The sequence below is a fragment of the Cnephaeus nilssonii genome (genome assembly GCF_951640355.1).
Source record: "Cnephaeus nilssonii genome assembly, chromosome: 10".
In the NCBI taxonomy this organism is placed as follows: domain Eukaryota; kingdom Metazoa; phylum Chordata; class Mammalia; order Chiroptera; family Vespertilionidae; genus Cnephaeus; species Cnephaeus nilssonii.
Window position 1 is genome coordinate 44,785,668 of NC_137081.1, and position 18,148 is coordinate 44,803,815.

The following is an 18,148-nucleotide window of genomic DNA, read 5'->3' on the forward strand; positions in this document are numbered from 1 at the left end:
ACACCTTGCTAAAGCAGGGATTTCAGTAGAGCTGGGGAGCGGCCATGTAGCATGGCCACTACCCAGCACCCACGTTTCACTAGAGCTTCCTTGTTCTCCTCTTGTATGTAGTAACTCTGATATTCTTGAGAAGTGAATCTTAAAAACCATTTTATACTAAAAAATGATTTCCCAAGTCACTCAGTGACTAATGCTGGTCCTAGAAGTTAAAAGTCTAGGAAACGAATAGGTCTGAGGCAGAAAATAGATGCTTTGGTAAATTAAGAAAATGTACTGTCAAACCCGAGGTGTTCATTTCTATGACATAAGCCAGTTTCACTATTAACTCTGTATTCTGTATTGTAAATGTATAAATGCCAAGGGTTTCCCACTTCACTGCATCCTTTAGTTTCTCATCATGAGGCCCATCACATTCTCCCCAATGCTTAGCTTTGCACTTAAGATCCTCCAGGATCTGTAGTCAAATGCTTAGGCCTTCCTTCTCCCACTTCTGTATACGATCGCCCCGCAAAACCAAGCTGCTTGACCTGACAGCTCCTATGTCAGTACTGATGTTGCACCTCAGCGTGGAAAGCTTTGCCCCCAGGCTCCAGTGACTAGACACCAGCCTGTTTTCAGGGCCATTTCGAAGGCTATATTCTTCACGATACTTTTCCCGATCCCCTCAACTAGTCAGCGGTCCTGAAGACTGACCGCATCCTGCCTGATGATCCAGCTATTTGCACATTCCTTTGTGTCCCCTAGTAGGTTATAAACTCCAGCGAGTGCCTAGTCCAGAGCACGAGCTTAGTGCTTTCCCAGGGAGATACTCGACAAATACGGAGGCAAAAATAGCTGCCCTGGAGCCAGAGAGCCTGGCTTTATAACAACGACTCCCCAATTAACTCGCTATATAAAGAAAGATCTCAGATAATCTCTTTATAAAATGAGAAACTGGAATGAAGAGCTAAAATAAGAAGTAATCAGAGCTAAAAAACTTTTAGGAGGTATATAAAAATAGTAATTTCACCCACAGATGGTGGAAATGGACCTTGAACTACCACTGGGTTTTTAGATAAGTCTTTGAACTTCTTTTAGTGAGAAATCTTCTTTCATGTAGTTCAGTTTGCTTACAATATTAACCTTTTATTCTGAATGACAGGCCAGTAGCATAGAATTTTTCTTTTTAAGTTGAATGTAGACTATTCCAAAGTTAACAAAAGATGGTTCCCAAAGTGGAGAATGATAGTAAAACTGGACACTCAGTTCACTCACGAGATTCATCTCATTCACCCTCCAATCTCTGAGCCTTAGTGAATACTACTGTAAGGTAGTGTTATGTGTTGAATTTTATCCTCCCAAAAAGACATGTTGAAGTCCCAATCCCCAATACTTCAGAATGTGACCTGATTGGAAATAGGGTCTTTGTAGGGTGTTGTCAAATTGAGATGTGGTCCAGTGTGGGCCCTAATCCGATATGAGTGCTGTCCTTATAAAAAGAGAAACTTTGGAAACAGAGACAGATGCACAGAAGAAAGGTTATGTGAAGAGTTAGGGAGAACATGTGACAATGAAGGCAGAGTTTGGGTGGTGCATCTATGAGCCACAGAACACTGAAGATTGCCGGCTAAAAGCCAGAGGCCAGGAGAAGGGCATGGAGCAGGTTCCCCCTCACAGCCCTCGCCAGGAACCAACTCCACCGCCACCTTGATCTCAGACTTCTAGCCTCCAGAACTGTAAGACAATACTCTTCTGTTGTTTAAGCCATCCAGTTTGAGGTACTTTGTTACATCAACCCTAGCAAACGAATATAGGTGATGTGTAGTTACACTCTGGGGCAGCCCGCGTCTCTACAACCACAAACAGAACTATTTTACTCCATTGGAGTGAGGTTGTGCCTCTTGTGTAGGCAGCAGCAAATCCTTTATGGGAATAGGTAGAATTTAAATGATAACCTAATAGATGTCTGTAAAGGTGAATTTAAATGTTAACCTATGAGACCTGACCAGGAGGCTCAGTTGGTTGGAGCATCGTCCTGAACACCAAAGGTGGCAGGTTCAATTCCCGGTCAGGGCACATACCTAGGTTGTGGATTTGATCCCAGTCATGGGTTTGATCTGGTCGGGGCATGCATAGGAGGCAACCAGTTGATGTTTCTCTCACATCAATGTTCTTCTCTCTCTCTCTCTTTCAAATCAATAAACACATTCTCAGGTGAGGCTTAAAAATAAGTGATAACCTTAAGAGATGCCTATAAAAGGCTAATCCTAATGTGTATGAAGGAGATTGAGCCATTTACGAAGGACAGCCAGGAATGGAGCAGGCAGAGGAGGGTCAGAAGGATCACTCCCTGCGTAGGCCACACAGGATGCTCTTAGTATGTTAATCCAACAACTTCCTTCTAAAACTGTTTTGTCTACACATGCTGAGAATGAACTCAGGATTTTTTTTTTTTACAGTGTTCTACATGGATTTAGTGAACACACAAACTGTTCTAGGTATTTACCTGTTGCTTCATTTAAAGCTGGCTCAAGGCGTATTGTTTCTAGAAAATGCTCTAAAATTTTTTCAGGTGTTCCTGACATCACAGTATACCTGGATAAAAAAATAAAAACAATATCAGCTTTTCAAAAGTGGGCAAATCATTAATAAATAACTTTTCACATATCTAAGATTTTTTTTTTTTTTAGATCCCAGGAAACCATTTCAACTTAACTTATGGCCCATATTCTCCTTATAGTAAGAGAGACCATGTACTTTGCCAGAGTCACACAGGAAGACAATGAAAAAACCACAAGGGGAAGTAGTTACTAAAACGTGACTCTTTTTCCCTACATGGAACTGAAGTAAATTTCTTGGAGAGCGGCTCTGGCAGGCTGGGAACTGAGCAACTCCAGCCTCCGAGAGGAATGAGAAGAAGCATGTGAATCCCAGGGCAATTCAGGGCAGGCATGGGGAGCAGAGAAGGGAAGCGACAGTAAACTAGGTTACCCATATATGGGTTACTTGTAGCGAAATTTCAGTCCCACAGTGGATTCCCCTGCCTATTTCTGGAATGCTCTGTCTTTTCCAACTGTACATTGGCATGTGCTTTGGAAATACAGTTAAGAATAAAGCAGGAGAAAAACACACACCCCAAAACCCAAAGACCAATGAGCAAACAAGCAAACCCCAATAGCATCTGAATAGGCAATAAATCAGCAACAGAAAATTCACATAATTTATTTAAATGTCAAATATATTTTTTGGGAGGTGTTAATTATTATTTCAGAAGATCCATCTATGCAGCTCTGCAATCAGCATGAAAGGATTTATTTTTAAAATTGAATGTGGGTTATTTCAAAGTCATATTCAAGATGGTAACAAGACAGTGAATGAAAACTTAGAGGCAAAATACATTAAGATGACATTGCTTTTCTGCTTGGCATTTCATCCAAAGCAAAATGATAGGGAAGAAAAACAACAATGAAAATAAGAGTCTCTTATGTTCATAGAGCAGTGGTAGAATTTGACTCTAGGAGAACCTAAATTCCTTCGCCTTCTCACCAACATCCTTTCTTGTTTGAGACCTTGGAGGTAGTGCATTGAAATCCCAAGAATTTCCCTAACATATTAAATCTCAGGGTTTTAACCTCATGCCTGAGGGAGTGAAGAAGAGGCAGTTCAACATATGACCCTCTGCGTGTGAAAACAAAGAGGGAGAGTGCATGAAGCAACTCTGGTATTGAATGAGGTAACAAGTGCAGTCTACCTGGAAGGCAACCCATTAGCTAAAACTATTCTGTGTCAGCCCTGGCCAGTATGATCAGTGGCTAGAGTGCTGATGAATCTCGGGTTCGATTCCTGGTCAAGGGCATGTACCTGGGTTGAATGTACCTGGCCCCGGTTGGGGCACGTGCTGAGGCAATCACGGTGCCTCTTTCACATCGATCTCTCTCTCTCTTTCTTTCTCTCTGCCTCTCCGCCCACTCCTTTCTACTATCTCTGAAAATCAATGGGAAAAATATCCTCAGGTGCAGATTAACAAAAAATTAAAAAAAAAAAACATATTCTGTGTGTGTGTGTGTGTGTGTGTGTGTGTGTGTACATGTCCACACATGTATGCATGTACACAGGGGCAAAAAGAATTGAAGAGTTAAATCTTTGAGGAAGCCTAGATTTGGAGACTAAAGAAGAAGAGGGGAAATAGGAAAAAAAATACTTTAATCTCAAAAGCATGACCCCTTTCTCAAAGTAAATAAGGTAGAAGACAATGGTTTTTCCTCTTGTAGGCAGTGAATATTTGAGAAAAAGAGAGGGCATATCTATAAATACTATCAACACTTGAAAGGGAAAAAATTGCTGTGTGCATTCAGTAACTCCTAAAATGCATGATTCTGGGATGGTGCTCAGCAGATGCGCTGGAAGGGGAGCAGCATCCGGGCACACAGTAAGGACCTGGGGTGAGAGGGGCGCTCCACATCTGTCAAATGTTGACTGTGCCCCAGACCACGAGGTGGGCCCTGAGCAATGCCCTCACCTTACTCCTGCTAGTTAAATATTAGCTTTATCCTGCAGGTGGAGAAACTGCTTTGCAAGGGGAGGCATCAGGCCCGCGGTCACACAGTTCGGAAATGCGAGGTCTCTGCTATGAGCCCCGGGCAGCGCACCTGCGTGAGTCTCAGGTCACTGCAAGGACGTCCTGGGCACCAGGCAGAAGCTACGTCTAGGTACTTGGAGCCCATTCTGAACAGGAAGTCTGCCGTGCAACGAAAAACCCCCTCTGAAGGGAACTTGTTTGCTTTTTTTCTGAAAATGAGTTTTATGTGGAGTGTAAATATGTTACATTAAAAGCCAGTTACTTGTTATTTACCACGGCCCTGGGCAGCTGCCGCTAGTAAACGTTTAACTCTGATAGAAGGTTGGCTTCACATTCCGTGTTCCCAGTTTGGACATCCCTGACCTAGGGTACTAAGTCTGGTCAGAAAGAGGAAAGACCAGCGTGGCAGGCCAAGGATCCTTTCACGTCACTGAAGAGAAGTGGTCTCTCTAAACTTGGCCACAGGGTCCATCTGACACCAGGGGATCCTTCTTTTGCTACCAAAGGCTCCCTCTAGTGGCTCCCCCTGCTGTGGTCACCTTACCCATCTCTCCCTCTTGTGAGCGCCAGGGAGGGCGGTCCGGTGTGGACATTCTGTTAAGGCAGGGGCCTCTGAAGGCTAAGGGCCAGGGAGCCAGGGAGTTTCTGGCCAGGCATAGCCGTCTGTGGTCCCCCAGCTCTGGGTTTGACTGAAACATCACGTTTTTGCTTTGTTTCAGGCTGGACACTCCCAGGCGTCTACTGCTGACCTCTGTTTAAATGAGGGACTTGAAGACCAGACAGCATGACTCTGTTCAGTTTATTGCACAAAGGAGCTAATTTAGCTCAAGTTAAAGAGAACCCCAACTGGTTACATTATCCAAGTTGTGAGGGTTTAAGCCTGTAAACAAAAAGTCTTTCCCTAACATCAAGTCTGGAAATTAAGTTCCATCTGTACCTGGAACAACAACAACAACAACAAAAAGGTGTGTGTGTGGGGGGGGGGTGGGGGGGCCTGAAAGAGATTATCTTTCTGGAAACAGGATGGAGTTTGATAGTCTAAGGATGAGCAACAGTCATTTGTAATTCTTTCTTTCTTACTAAAACCACATGACCACAGAGCAGAAGATAACCAAAATGGTAAATTTCGAGGGTTCCATAAAGTTGATCCATCATGAGAAATACTGTCTTGCAATTGACATTTGACTATTACACTCACAGTGAGTGGCTTGACTAGAGTCAGGCAATTCTCAAACTCTTCTGGATTTCTCAGGGGGAAAGGGAATCAGAAAAATAACATTATTATCAGCACCAACAGTGACCCTCTTTGAGTTTAAGAAAGACAATTTCTGAGGAGATAGAAGTTCTAATGGTTCCTAAGTTTTAAGTCCATCCATGGACAAGATTGTTGCCATGTTATCGAAGTTATCCAGAAGATCAGGCCAAAAGTCACTCACACAGCCTCCCCTTTTCAACTCTGGTCTGGCTTGGGGAAGCTCAACATGGAAAACAACCCCCTGAGAGAGTAGCTTTGTATTCTTCAGGAAACTGACTTTGCTGTCGCATTATTTTGTACTCATTGATATTTCTTAATGCTGAGAATATGCCAGGTTTTTGAATTACAGTTTAAGGAATTTGGATTGGTCTAGAGGACACAAATAAGGAGATATAACAGAAATCAGATCCAGGCCCTAAAATAAGTTTAATACACATGGCCTCTCTTTTTCTGTTCCCTTTAGTTTGATTTCATAAAAAAAAAATCTATATTTGGAAGGCACTCTGAAGGGAAAATGTTGTAACAAGCAAACGCTTTTGATCATTCTGCCATGAAGATCAAAATGAAGGGGCGAAAGAAGGGGCCCTCCGGGGGGCCGCTGGGCCGAACGTTCCAAGGTTACGGAGAATGTTCAAGGCTTCCCTTTTCAGGTTGCAACATTGTCCTGAGACACCTGAAGCATTATTAAAGAATGCAGATTATCACCGTAAGACGTCCTAGTTTATGTAAGAGCACTAAGGAAAATCATCAGAGATAGTCCCAACCTTCACATAAAAAATGTCTTCATTCTCATCCTCTATGGAAGGGGTCCTCAAACTTTTTAAACAGGGGGCCAGTTCACTGTCCCTCAGACCGTTGGAGGGCTGGACTATAGTTTAAAAAAAACTATGAACAAATTCCTATGCACACTGCTAAGTCGGCTGCTAAGCAGGACAGGCAGCGGCGGCAAAAACACCCGGCGGGCCGGATAAATGTCCTCGGCGGGCCGCATGTGGCCCGCGGGCCGCAGTTTGAGGACCCCTGCTCTATGGGCTGGAAGGACAACAGTTAAAAACACTTGAGCTTGAACATTTTCAAGAATGGAGGTCAGTGAAAAAAAATAATGAGGAATTCTGGATGGTCATTTATAGATTTGTAAGTGAAAGGATACGTCTTACATCGTCCATTTTATGTCACTCCTTTTGAAATGTATCAGTTTGCAAGGTTTACTACATAGTGTTGAGGATACAGTATTTATACAACATGTTTTGCTGTAGTAATCTGCGAGGCTGAGGAGAAAAGGTATGGGCGTTGATCAGCTGGCCTTGAATCCCAGCTCTATCCTTATAAGCTTTTTAATCTTGGGCAAGTAACTTGCTTCTCTGAGCCTAAATTTTTCTAGTATCTGTTGAAAGGAGTTGTAATAAGGGATTATATAATATATTCAAAATATACTATGGCTATTCAATAATATTCTTTCCCAACCTCCTTGTAAATATGTCAGTTCATCCAGATGAAAATACCTGAGCCTTACGCTTTTAGTCTAAACAGTAAAAATTCATCAATGACGGTGAGTTTCCTGATTAAAGGGAACACCCCGTTTACATGGCAAAGAAGGAAAGATTACTAGGATGCATTCCCTTTTCAACATTATTTGGTGACATTTCTTTAGCTACAGAATTGCTCTTTTTATTATCCTAAGATTGGAAATTAGTCCTTATTTTCAAAACGAGATTCTGTGATTTTCTACCATTTCTTGGAGCTACATTTCCTATTGTATTACCATCCAGTTGTCGGTACATTTGATGAAAGGGTCTCAAGTAGGAAGTTGCTGCAAAGGATGGAACATACACATACTGTAAAGACCCAAGTCTACACAGCTCCTGAGAAGCAAGCACCCTTCGGACAGAGGAGGCCAAAGGGATGCTTCTAGGCTGCAGTCAACAGTCTACCTTATATTTAAATCTGGGTTTCTGTCAAAGATGTTCATTCTGATAACAAGATGAAAACACTTCTTGAGGAATCCTCCGTATGAAATTCAAATACCAAAGGGTCTCATCACCTAGAGCCATGGTCGGCAAACTGCGGCTCGCAAGCCCCATGCGGCTCTTTGGCCCCTTGAGTGTGGCTCTTCCACAAAATACCACGGCCTGGGCAAGTCTATTTTGAAGAAGTGGCGTTAGAAGAAGTTTAAGTTTAAAAAATGTGGCTCTCAAAAGAAATTTCAATCGTTGTACTGTTGATATTTGGCTCTGTTGACTAATGAGTTTGCCGACCACTGACCTAGGGTCATCACCCTTGAGCTGCCTGGCATTTCTACTTCCATTGTTCTCTCCGATGCCTTCTGTTCCAAAGCTACCACAGTTGAACACAGCATCCAGAGAGCATTTTTAGAGTAAGGGAATATTCTCCCCCATTACGCTAGGCAGCACCAAGCTAAACACAGTGCCAGAAATGGATACATTATTCTGCACAAAAATGTGTGATTAGTCAATAGAGAGAAAAAAGTCACATACACTGCTATCTCCCACAGAAAAGGAGAACATGCTATTGTGGAAATGATGATACCATGTGAAAAGGTTAATCATAGTCTGGCGATTGCAGCGTTGGATGCAAACCTACTTTTGCTGAGGCTGTGAGTTTCCTTGATTAGAAGCCCTGCTCCCTGCTGGGACCTTCTCCAGCACCAAGACATCTTGGTCGTGTTCTTTCAGTCTGACTGTATTCGCCTCAACGTCCTGCAAATACAAATTACCCCACATACAGATGCTGCCATTTTCTCAGACAATGAAAAAAAATTTCAAATGCTTCAGAAATGCATTTGGTGCTTGTGATGCTAATTGTTGTGACTACAAATTAAGTCATTTTCAAAGTCAAGGGCTGGAATGGCCAGGGAGAGGACCAGATGAGGTTTAGGCATGTGGTTTTAAAGCTCTGCTTTTACTCCCGATTCAGAAAATCAGCAGAGTAGAGAGGAGTGTGGCTGTGCTCTGAGAAACTTTTGGGAGAGGGTGGTATAGCGGGAAGATAAGGGAGCAAAGCATTTATTCTTTATAAAAATACTAGAGGCCCAGTGCACAAATTCGTGCATGGGTGGGGTCCCTCAGCCTGGCCAGCGATCAGGGCCTATCGGGGCTGGCTGGCTGGGAGGAGGGGCCACGGGAGGTTAGCTGTAGGAGCACACTGACCACCAGGGGGCAGTTCCTGCATTGAGCGTCTGCCCCCTGGTGGTCAGTGTGCATCATAGCTACTGGCCAGTCGTCCAGTCATCTGGTTGTAACGGTCACTTAGGCTTTTATATATATAGATGTGGCCAATAGCACTTAGCTTCAACCAAATTCTTTCATTCTGCTTTTCTTCTGAGGACATTTAGTTTTCTTGGGAATGGTACTTTTACTCTCTAATCAAAAGACTTTATTTTTTTTTTCAGAATCAGTTTGAAATGTGTTAAAAACATTTTTTCAGTTATTTTGAATAATTTTATAAATCACATCAGTGATAATGGTCCTTATGTGATCCTTTCAAATAATTTTTTGGCTAAATGTAAACTCCATATGTGCAGACCTCAAAGAGTTAGTTCAAGTTTACCTCTAAATTTCAATGTCAGTTTAAATAATTAGCTTTACAAATGTAGTGTGCTTTATCTCATCATTTGGTCTCCACTTAGAAAGAGATTAGATAAGAACCATGTCAAATTCCATGTGGTTTTTTTTTTCTATATTATTCAATGGTATAGTTTTTAGTGAAACTAAAACTTTCCATTCAGAGAATGCATTCCTAAAACAAACTTTGGTGTCAGAAATTGTGCCACCAAAGGCAAATATATAAGGCTGTGTAGTGATAGGTGTCCATACCTAAGGAGTGGAGAATGATGTTAAATAATGTCAAATGTACCAGAAAGCATAGAAGCTGCAGTTTGGACTTTCAGGGAGGATTGACAAAGATGCTAAGGGTGGGAGTGGCAGAGAAGAGAGTCTGCTCTGTGAGCCAGCAGGGAAGGGAACAGAGCAAAGTGATCCTAGAGGGACCGTGTCTCAGGGTGAACTCAAGCTAGGGAGGGATGCAGTATGGGCCACCTGAGAGACACTGTCATCAGCTGGATTGTTCTTCCCAAGGGACCAGGGGCTGGATGGTGGGGAAAGGCCAGGGACCATCTGCTCTAAAGATCACCCACTCTCATAAATACCTTAACAAGCTTAGGTTAGGCCTGTGGTCGGCAAACTGTGGCTCGCGAGCCACATGCGGATCTTTGGCCCCTTGAGTGTGGCTCTTCCACAAAATACCACGGCCTGGGCGAGTCTATTTTGAAGAAGTGGCGTTAGAAGAAGTTTAAGTTTAAAAAATGTGGCTCTCAAAAGAAATTTCAATCGTTGTACTGTTGATATTTGGCTCTGTTGACTAATGAGTTTGCCGACCACTGGGTTAGGCCCATCTGCAGAGCCAACTTTAAATGCAATTACTCTTCACCTACTTGCCAAAGTCTGAAATTCCTTTAGTGTGAATCAATTTGACATAAAGCACTTGAAATAAAAACGCTTGGTTAGAATAACCACGATTAACATTAATTCCTGCTAAAATATAATCACTGACTAAATCAAGAGAGCATGTGCTGTTATAGAAAGGCTCAGATTTGGGATGAGATTGGAGGTGGAGACTAGAAAGGTTTAGGATAGAGAAAGACAGAAGTCAGGAAGGTATGACTTGGACATTTGCCAAGGCAGTCCCTCTACGTCTTCTATTCTGATGGACCGGGTCAGACGTGTGCAGGGTAGTTTGGTCTAGCCTGGCATGCCCCAGGTACAGCTTTCTTGAAATATCCCCTCTGGGCCCCAGAATGCCCAGCAGCACAGTGAACATCCCAGGGGTGTGACCAAGGCTCTTCGTTCCTAGAGCATTCATTAATCACTGTACTGCTCAATTAACATGACACTCAGATCTTTTCTTCTCTGGCAAAAGGAGAAATGGGATGCCCCTCAGCCACGCTTTGCCTTGGACTTACCCTCAGAATCCGGTTGAAATCCTCCTTGTCTACTCTTAAGAAATGGCAGTTATCTTCTCGCAAAACGATAGAGGCAGCTCTCGGGGCATCATTCACTAGTGCCAACTTGCCAAAATCATCTCCTTCATGCAGGGTACAGACCACACCCTGAAGAGAGCAAACATTCAGATGAAGATGACCCCTGAAACGGAGACAACACCCACCCGCCTCACGCCACAAGACCCTGTTCCCCTAACACACGATATATAAATGGGCTTTACCCGGAGATGCCAAAGAGGAGTTACACAATTAAATTATAATGTTTCATTTTCCTTTCATTGAGTCATATGGGCAATGGAATAACTTAACTGTATACATTATAATCATGGGCCCCAGAAAGTTCAATACCACTCTGAGTATAATAATTTAGATAATTTATGATTAGAGATGCTATAATGACTTTTCTTCATCGAGTAACAATGTTGTTGCACTACTTTAATTGTAGCACTAAATTGTTAATGCTTAGAGCTACACTAGTAAGTGGAGCATAATAAAGACTCAAAAAGAAAAAGATATATATACGTACCTTTCCATAAATGACTACATTCACTGATCCTTTTAGAATAATGTACCAGGAGGTACCTTCTTCCCCCTGGTTAAACACTAGATACAAAAAGAAGAAAAGACTTATGACAAGAATAGAAGCATGTCGATATAAATTACAGCTTAGCAAATCATCATTTTTAAGTTCCCAGAATTACACATATATTCCAGAAGGGGAAAAATGACTGGCAAATACTAACTTACTCAGGTGGCATATTGTTTCCTTTTCTATAGAACATAAAAGGAACAGAAACACTGCTCTACTGGCCAGGCCCTGAAAAATCCATCGGTATTAGACATCAATTAACAGCAATCCAGTTCATCAAGCAATACTCTTTCATCCACAATTCATCAAAACTTACTACGCTACAGAAAATAGTTTTTAAAAGCAATCGGACAAGTAATGTGAATTGAAAACATGCAAATTGGTGCTGCTTATTGTTTATGGATATCTATCTATCTATTTTTAAATGGGTTGGAAGGATAACCACTACATTTAGGGTAGAAGTTACCATGGGAGGGAAAGAGAAGAATAAGATAAAGGAAGAAATATGGGGCCTTCGACTGTATCTATAATTTCATTCTTTAGAAAACATGAAAAAAATATTGCATGCTAGTGTTTAATGTAGACTTCAAAGGTGCTTGTAATAACCTCTATTATTTGTTTGAAATATTTAAATATTTCATAATAAAATGAAAACAATCAGTAAGTTTGAATGAAAACAATAAAAGAGAAGTTGTGCATCACCAGTGATCATAAAAATAAAAAAAATACTAATGTGAACCTTTAAAATTTTAAGAAAGGACATTCTTACTAAAATAAATATCAATGTTAGAGATGCCACTTTAGATGACTGAAAAACATCTTGAAATATAACCTTTGTAACTCTTTCTGCTTTTACAATTCCTGCCTTCTGCTTATTTGACTAACACAAGTCAGTGTGAAGAAAGAGTAAGACTTTTCAGAGAATGTCTCTTGAAACATTAACAGGTATCCATTAAACAAGTGTTCTGTGTTCCGCTCATTTTAAGAAGTGTGAGTGTAACTGGATGAACGTTTTTCTTTAGGGCAGACCTTCTGAGAGCCTTAGCATGCGTGAGGCATACGATTCTCCAAGAGAGACCAGAGACGGTGGCATTTCCTGACCCGAGAAGACCACTAACCCTGCTTTGCAGGAAGAACTCTGCAGAGTCATGGGCAATGCTAGCCTGAATACTTTTGTTCACATTTATGGATATCAAATTTCAATTTCTTGCTTCTAAATATAATCACGGAACTAAATTACAAACTGGGTTCTGGAGAGATCCTAAGTATTAGTACTGTATAAATATTTGGGTCAAAGAAATTCTTTGAGACTTGGAGCTGATAGTGGAAGTGGGAGAAGAAAAGGAAAACAGGATCTTTTATCATTCTAACTAGCAATTTTAAGAGATGGATTAGTTCTTCTAAAACCACCAACTGAAGTGAGGTCACTGTGAAAGGGCCTGCCTGAAGAGCAGCATGTTCCTCCCACCTTCTTTACACACCGCCTTCAGCCAGCAGCTAGGCGTGAGCAGAGATTCAGACTGGCAACAGCCCCCCGCTGGCCCCAGAAAACCACCACGCTGCAGAATCACGGACATGTGCCGGGAATGATCACAGGTCCCAAAAAGCAAAAGTGCCCAGGACGTCCTGCTGAGTCTGAGAGGGGAGCGTTTGCAGTCAGGGTCCCATGGCATAGGCTCTCGAGGGGACTAGCCAGGCGCAACATCCGATTACAGCTTTCACTTACACACGGTGCCTCCTTTGGCATGAGACTCAAAGATGAGAACACCTGCTAGCTCCCGTTTCACCTAGAAGAAAAAGAGAAAGGATGTGGAAAGGCCAGATTTTTTTTTGGGGGGGGGGGGGCAGGGGGAAACATGTTCCCTTTCTGAACAGTGCTAACTGACCCTCTTCCCACACAGCCGTCTCTGACTTTGCTTGCGCTACTATTGTCTAGAACCATGTTCACTAGATTTGCTGCTAGATTCTCAAAGCTCTTACATAAGCCATTGTATACGTGCATTCATACAAGACAACTGCCCTAGAGATGGTTAAAAATGTGGTTTCACACATACGCACTAGCCGATTTCACTGCCTATCTTTTGTCTTGGGTGAGAAGGTAAGAGCATCTATAATATCATGCGACTCCATTGCTGTTACAGGCTCTTCCCTGTGTCCCCATAGAATGCATCCCTGCAAACGTGTTGGGAAAGTCAATGTCCTCAAGTTGAATAATTAAGCTCAAATGTGTAAGCAGATTTATATGACAAGATAGCTAAGAAAAAAATTTTGATTCCAAATTATGGTCCCAAATTATGGCTCCATCTCCCTAAGTACCAAGTAACCTGAGAATTTTCCCCAGTGCCTGGATACCTGTGGTTTGGGGGAGAAGAGGAGACTATCCACACTCCTCTCCATTCCATCAGGACTGGGGGAGTCAGGACAAGGGCATGCTGGGGACCTGGAGCACAGGTAGGGAAAGGGGTCTCCCAGCACCTTCCTCTGCGGTGTGAACCCCTGGTGCTTACATTTGCGGGGGCTCCTAGGTGAGGCTCCCAGGCACAGACCTCCTCCCTCCTCCCATGGATGAAGTGAGGATGAGAGGACAGTGGTGGGGAGGCTGAGCTGGACCATACCCCTAGTTTCTCCACCAGGTGAGCAAGCTTGTGGACCCCCTGGGAGAGCGGGGGGAGGAATGTGAAGGCAGCTCTGTTGGGTTGAAGAGGGAGGTGTTTGGAGCCCTTCTGCTTATGGCAGTGACAAATGCCTTGCTGCTCTCTTCAGAGACTTCTCTCCCCGCCCCCCCCCCGCCCCGCCCGAGATCAGGGACCACAGATACTGCTAGCATACGATAGTATAATATCACCTAGTGAGCTGGGAATGAAAGGCAAATTAGGAATGTAGATGTTGCTAAGGGGCCTCGGTATATAATCTATGGACATTGCAACAACTTCTTTTTATTATTGGTGTTGAGTTATTAACATATAGGAGACATGTGTTGCCTGGAAGTCCTGTTCCTGTGTTCCTGGGGAAGATGTTTCTGTCCACTGCTTTCCTGAATATCCTAGTCACGTAGAATTTTAGAGCCAAATATAGCCATTGGGCCATTTATCACTATTGGATATTGCTATTGTGCCCTAACATATCTGAAGTAATTCTCTCTTGAACATTCTGCATCCTTCCTCAATAGAGCAGCAAAAGCTGGCCACTTGGGCCATGACAGGTCACCCTGATTGATCTCCCTCCTCCCTCTGGCTCTGTATTTCATGGGAGGGTCTCAGAGCACTTTGAAGGCCTGGCTCTCTTGTTTAGGTGTGCAGGTTCCATAGTTCAGACTTGGAAGGATGAAGCATACGTTCCAATACCACTCACATCAAATTGCTTTGGGGTTTATAGCACCTGGGCAACTACTAATGATGTGACAATACTTGATACCATTACAGTGATTCTTCTTGGGTATAACTTACTTAGCATCTCATGGGAAAGACTAGGAATGATTTATGAGGCAGAATTCAGATATTCCTGCCCTCCATGCCAAATATACTCCTCCAGTCCTAACTGAATTTAACTCAAAGTCTCCTGACTTGGCTCAATGAGAGACAACTTACGGTGGTAGAAAGATGGGATAAGGCTTTAATGTGAAGGAGCTCATCATAGATAATCTCTAGGTCATCCATACTCCTCTGGCCAGGTCTACAAAGAAAAAAGTAACAAGGAAATAATGAGAAAAAAGCATCACTAAAGCCTGAAATATGGAAGTGTACTCAAGGGGTCAGTAATGCAATTCAGATTTCTTAGGAGTAAGCTCTATAAAAGGATATTGGCAGAGGGCGAGATTATGCCATTATAATCCCTAAAGGAAGTTTTGAAATGAATGTGTTGTCAATGGAAGAATGGGCACAGAATCCCCTTCTCTTCTAATCTCAGAGGGAAGAACATCTCTGCTCACATTGTAGTTGGGTAATCTATCTCTCACTTTGTAGATGATTGCACCAAAAAATTGCTTTGTATTACCATCTTAATCAGTAATAGAAAACTTGTCTTTAACACAACTAGAAACAACTGATTTCATCAACTGGATGATTAATCCAAATTCCTTGAGATCCTGTGTAGTATCTTAGCCTAACAAAATAATAATGCTGCTATCACTATGTTTCAGGTTGTATAACATGCATCTACCATAGGACTTAACTAAGGGATGAAGAGAGACTCAATATTTTCTTGCCTATCCCTGAGAAGGTGAGATGAGCAGAAGGCAGACAGTAGTGTTTGGGATTAGGAAGAAAGGGAGAGAAGAGAGGTATATACTTCCACTTCCCAAACTCTGTTTCATGCATGACCACTGTTCCATGAGGTGTTAATTAGTATACTAGTTAGCTTCTCCCCTAGGTATGTGGATGTTATGGACATTTTGACATGGAAGGACAGAATAGATTCCTAATCACTTTCATGCCTGTAATTATTCTGGAATCACTAATAGTGTTTAATTATAGATCAATGAGAACATCTGATTAGTGAGAAATTTAGATATTCTATTGCTCTCTGCAATGTAAGAAACCTTAACTGATATGTTATTGAAATTTTTTTTAAAATTTTTTATTGAGGTATTATATGTGTACATATCTTACCATTACCCCCCCACCCCACACCCACACTTGCCCTCACCCCCCAGAGTTTTGCGTCCATTGTTTATGCTTATATGCATGCATACAACTCCTTCGTTTGATTTCTTATCTCCCCCCCCCTCCCTAACTTTCCCCCTGTAATTTGAAAGTCTGTTTGTTGCTTTACTGTCTCTGTATCTATCTTTTTGTTCATCAGTTTATAATGTTCTTTATTATCTATAAATGAGTGAGATCATGTGGTATTTTTCTTTCATTGACTGGCTTATTTCACTTAGTATAATATTCTCCAATTCCATCCAGGTTGCTGCAAATGATGAGAATTCCTTCTTTTTTATGGCAGCATAGTATTCCATTGTGTAGATGTACCACAGTTTTCTGATCCAGTCATCTGCTGACGGGCACCTAGGCTGTTTCCAAATCTTAGCTATTGTAAATTGTGCTGCTATGAACATAGGGGTGCATATATCCTTTCTGATTGGTGTTTCTAGTTTCTTCGGATATATTCCCAGGAGTGGGATTACTGGGTCAAATGGGAGTTCCATTTTCAGTTTTTTGAGGAAACTCCATACTGTTCTCCACAGTGGCTGCACCAGTCTGCATTCCCACCAGCAGTGCACGAGGGTTCCTTTTTCTCCGCATCCTCGCCAACACTTGTCGTTTGTTGATTTGTTGATGATAGCCATTCTGACAGGTGTGAGGTGGTACCTCATTGTTGTTTTGATTTGCATCTCTCGGATAATAAGTGACTTTGAACATGTTTTCATGTGTCTCTTGGCCTTCCTTCTGTCTTCTTTTGAAAATATTCTGTTTAGGTCCGTTGCCCATTTTTTTATTGGATCATTTATCTTCCTTTTATTAAGTTGCATAAGCTGCCTGTAGATATTGGAGATTAAACCTTTATCAGTGCTAGCATTTGCAAATATGTTCTCCCATGCAGTGGGCTTTCTTGTTGTTTTGTTGATGGTTTCTTTTGCTGTAAAAAAGCTTTTTATTTTGATGTAGAGGAAGACATAAACAGATGGAAGAACATACCATGTTCATGGATTGGTAGAATCAACATCATTAAAATGTCCATACTACCCAAAGCAATCTACAGATTCAATGCACTCCCCATCAAAATACCAACAGCATATTTCACAGACCTAGAAAGAACTCTCCAAAAATTCATCTGGAATAAAAAAAGACCCCGAATAGCCGCAGCAATCCTGAGAAAGAAGAATAAAGTAGGAGGGATCTCAATACCAGATTTCAAGCTATATTACAAAGCCACTGTTCTCAAAACAGCCTGGTACTGGCACAAGAACAGACATATAGATCAATGGAACAGAATAGAGAATCCAGATATCGACCCAAACCACTATGCTCAATTAATATTTGACAAAGGAGGCATGAACATACAATGGAATCAAGACAGTCTCTTCAATAAATGGTGTTGGGAAAATTGGACACACACATGCAAAAAAATGAAACTAGATCACCAACTTACACCATACACAAAAATAAACTCAAAATGGATACAGGACTTAAACATAAGACGGGAAACCATAAAAATACTAGAGGAATCCACAGGCAACAAAATCTCAGACATATGCCAAAAGAACTTCTTCACTGACACTGCCCCTAGGGCAATGGAAGCCAAAGAGAAAATTAACAAATGGGACTACATCAAAATAAAAAGCTTGTTATTGAAATTTTAAAACAAATTGGTTATTGATTCTAAGAGTACTAGGAACTCAAGCTCCACGTTGATGGACAGGCAGCATTTGCTCTCAGCTAATTGCTGCAGTCATGTATGTTAACTACTACATAATCGTCAGTCTATCCTACACATTCTGTCCTAAAATTTCAGTAACTTATGGTATTATTCAATGTTACTGTATATTAAATATTTAAACCTTAACGAGCTACTGGTGGTGTTCCATGCTTAATTGCATTGTATTTTTAAAAAGTGATCCTGGGTCAAATAAATTCAGGGAGTGATGGTGTACTGAACAGAGCTCTGGATTTCCGGTCTGAAGATAAAGTTTTAACCTCAGTGCACCCCCCACCAGCTGTGTGACATCAGCCTCAGCCTCATCTGTAAACTGGGACATGCCTTCCTGAGAGAGATGTGAGAGCTGAAGGA

The 18,148-nt window shown here is 41.9% G+C and overlaps 1 protein-coding gene across 11 annotated transcripts in view; it reads right to left on the bottom strand.

Annotated features, from left to right (window-relative positions):
- Positions 1-18,148, bottom strand: part of RAPGEF4 (Rap guanine nucleotide exchange factor 4) — a 269,856-nt gene that overhangs the window by 53,173 nt on the left and 198,535 nt on the right. For all 11 annotated transcript variants that reach the window (XM_079782132.1, XM_079782138.1, XM_079782137.1 and 8 more), the window contains 6 exons: positions 15,007-15,091; positions 13,146-13,206; positions 11,357-11,433; positions 10,792-10,938; positions 8,415-8,530; positions 2,486-2,574 (listed from right to left, as the gene is read on the bottom strand). In XM_079782132.1, coding sequence (XP_079638258.1) covers positions 2,486-2,574; positions 8,415-8,530; positions 10,792-10,938; positions 11,357-11,433; positions 13,146-13,206; positions 15,007-15,091 — 575 coding nt within the window. The remainder of the gene's footprint in view (positions 1-2,485; positions 2,575-8,414; positions 8,531-10,791; positions 10,939-11,356; positions 11,434-13,145; positions 13,207-15,006; positions 15,092-18,148) is intronic.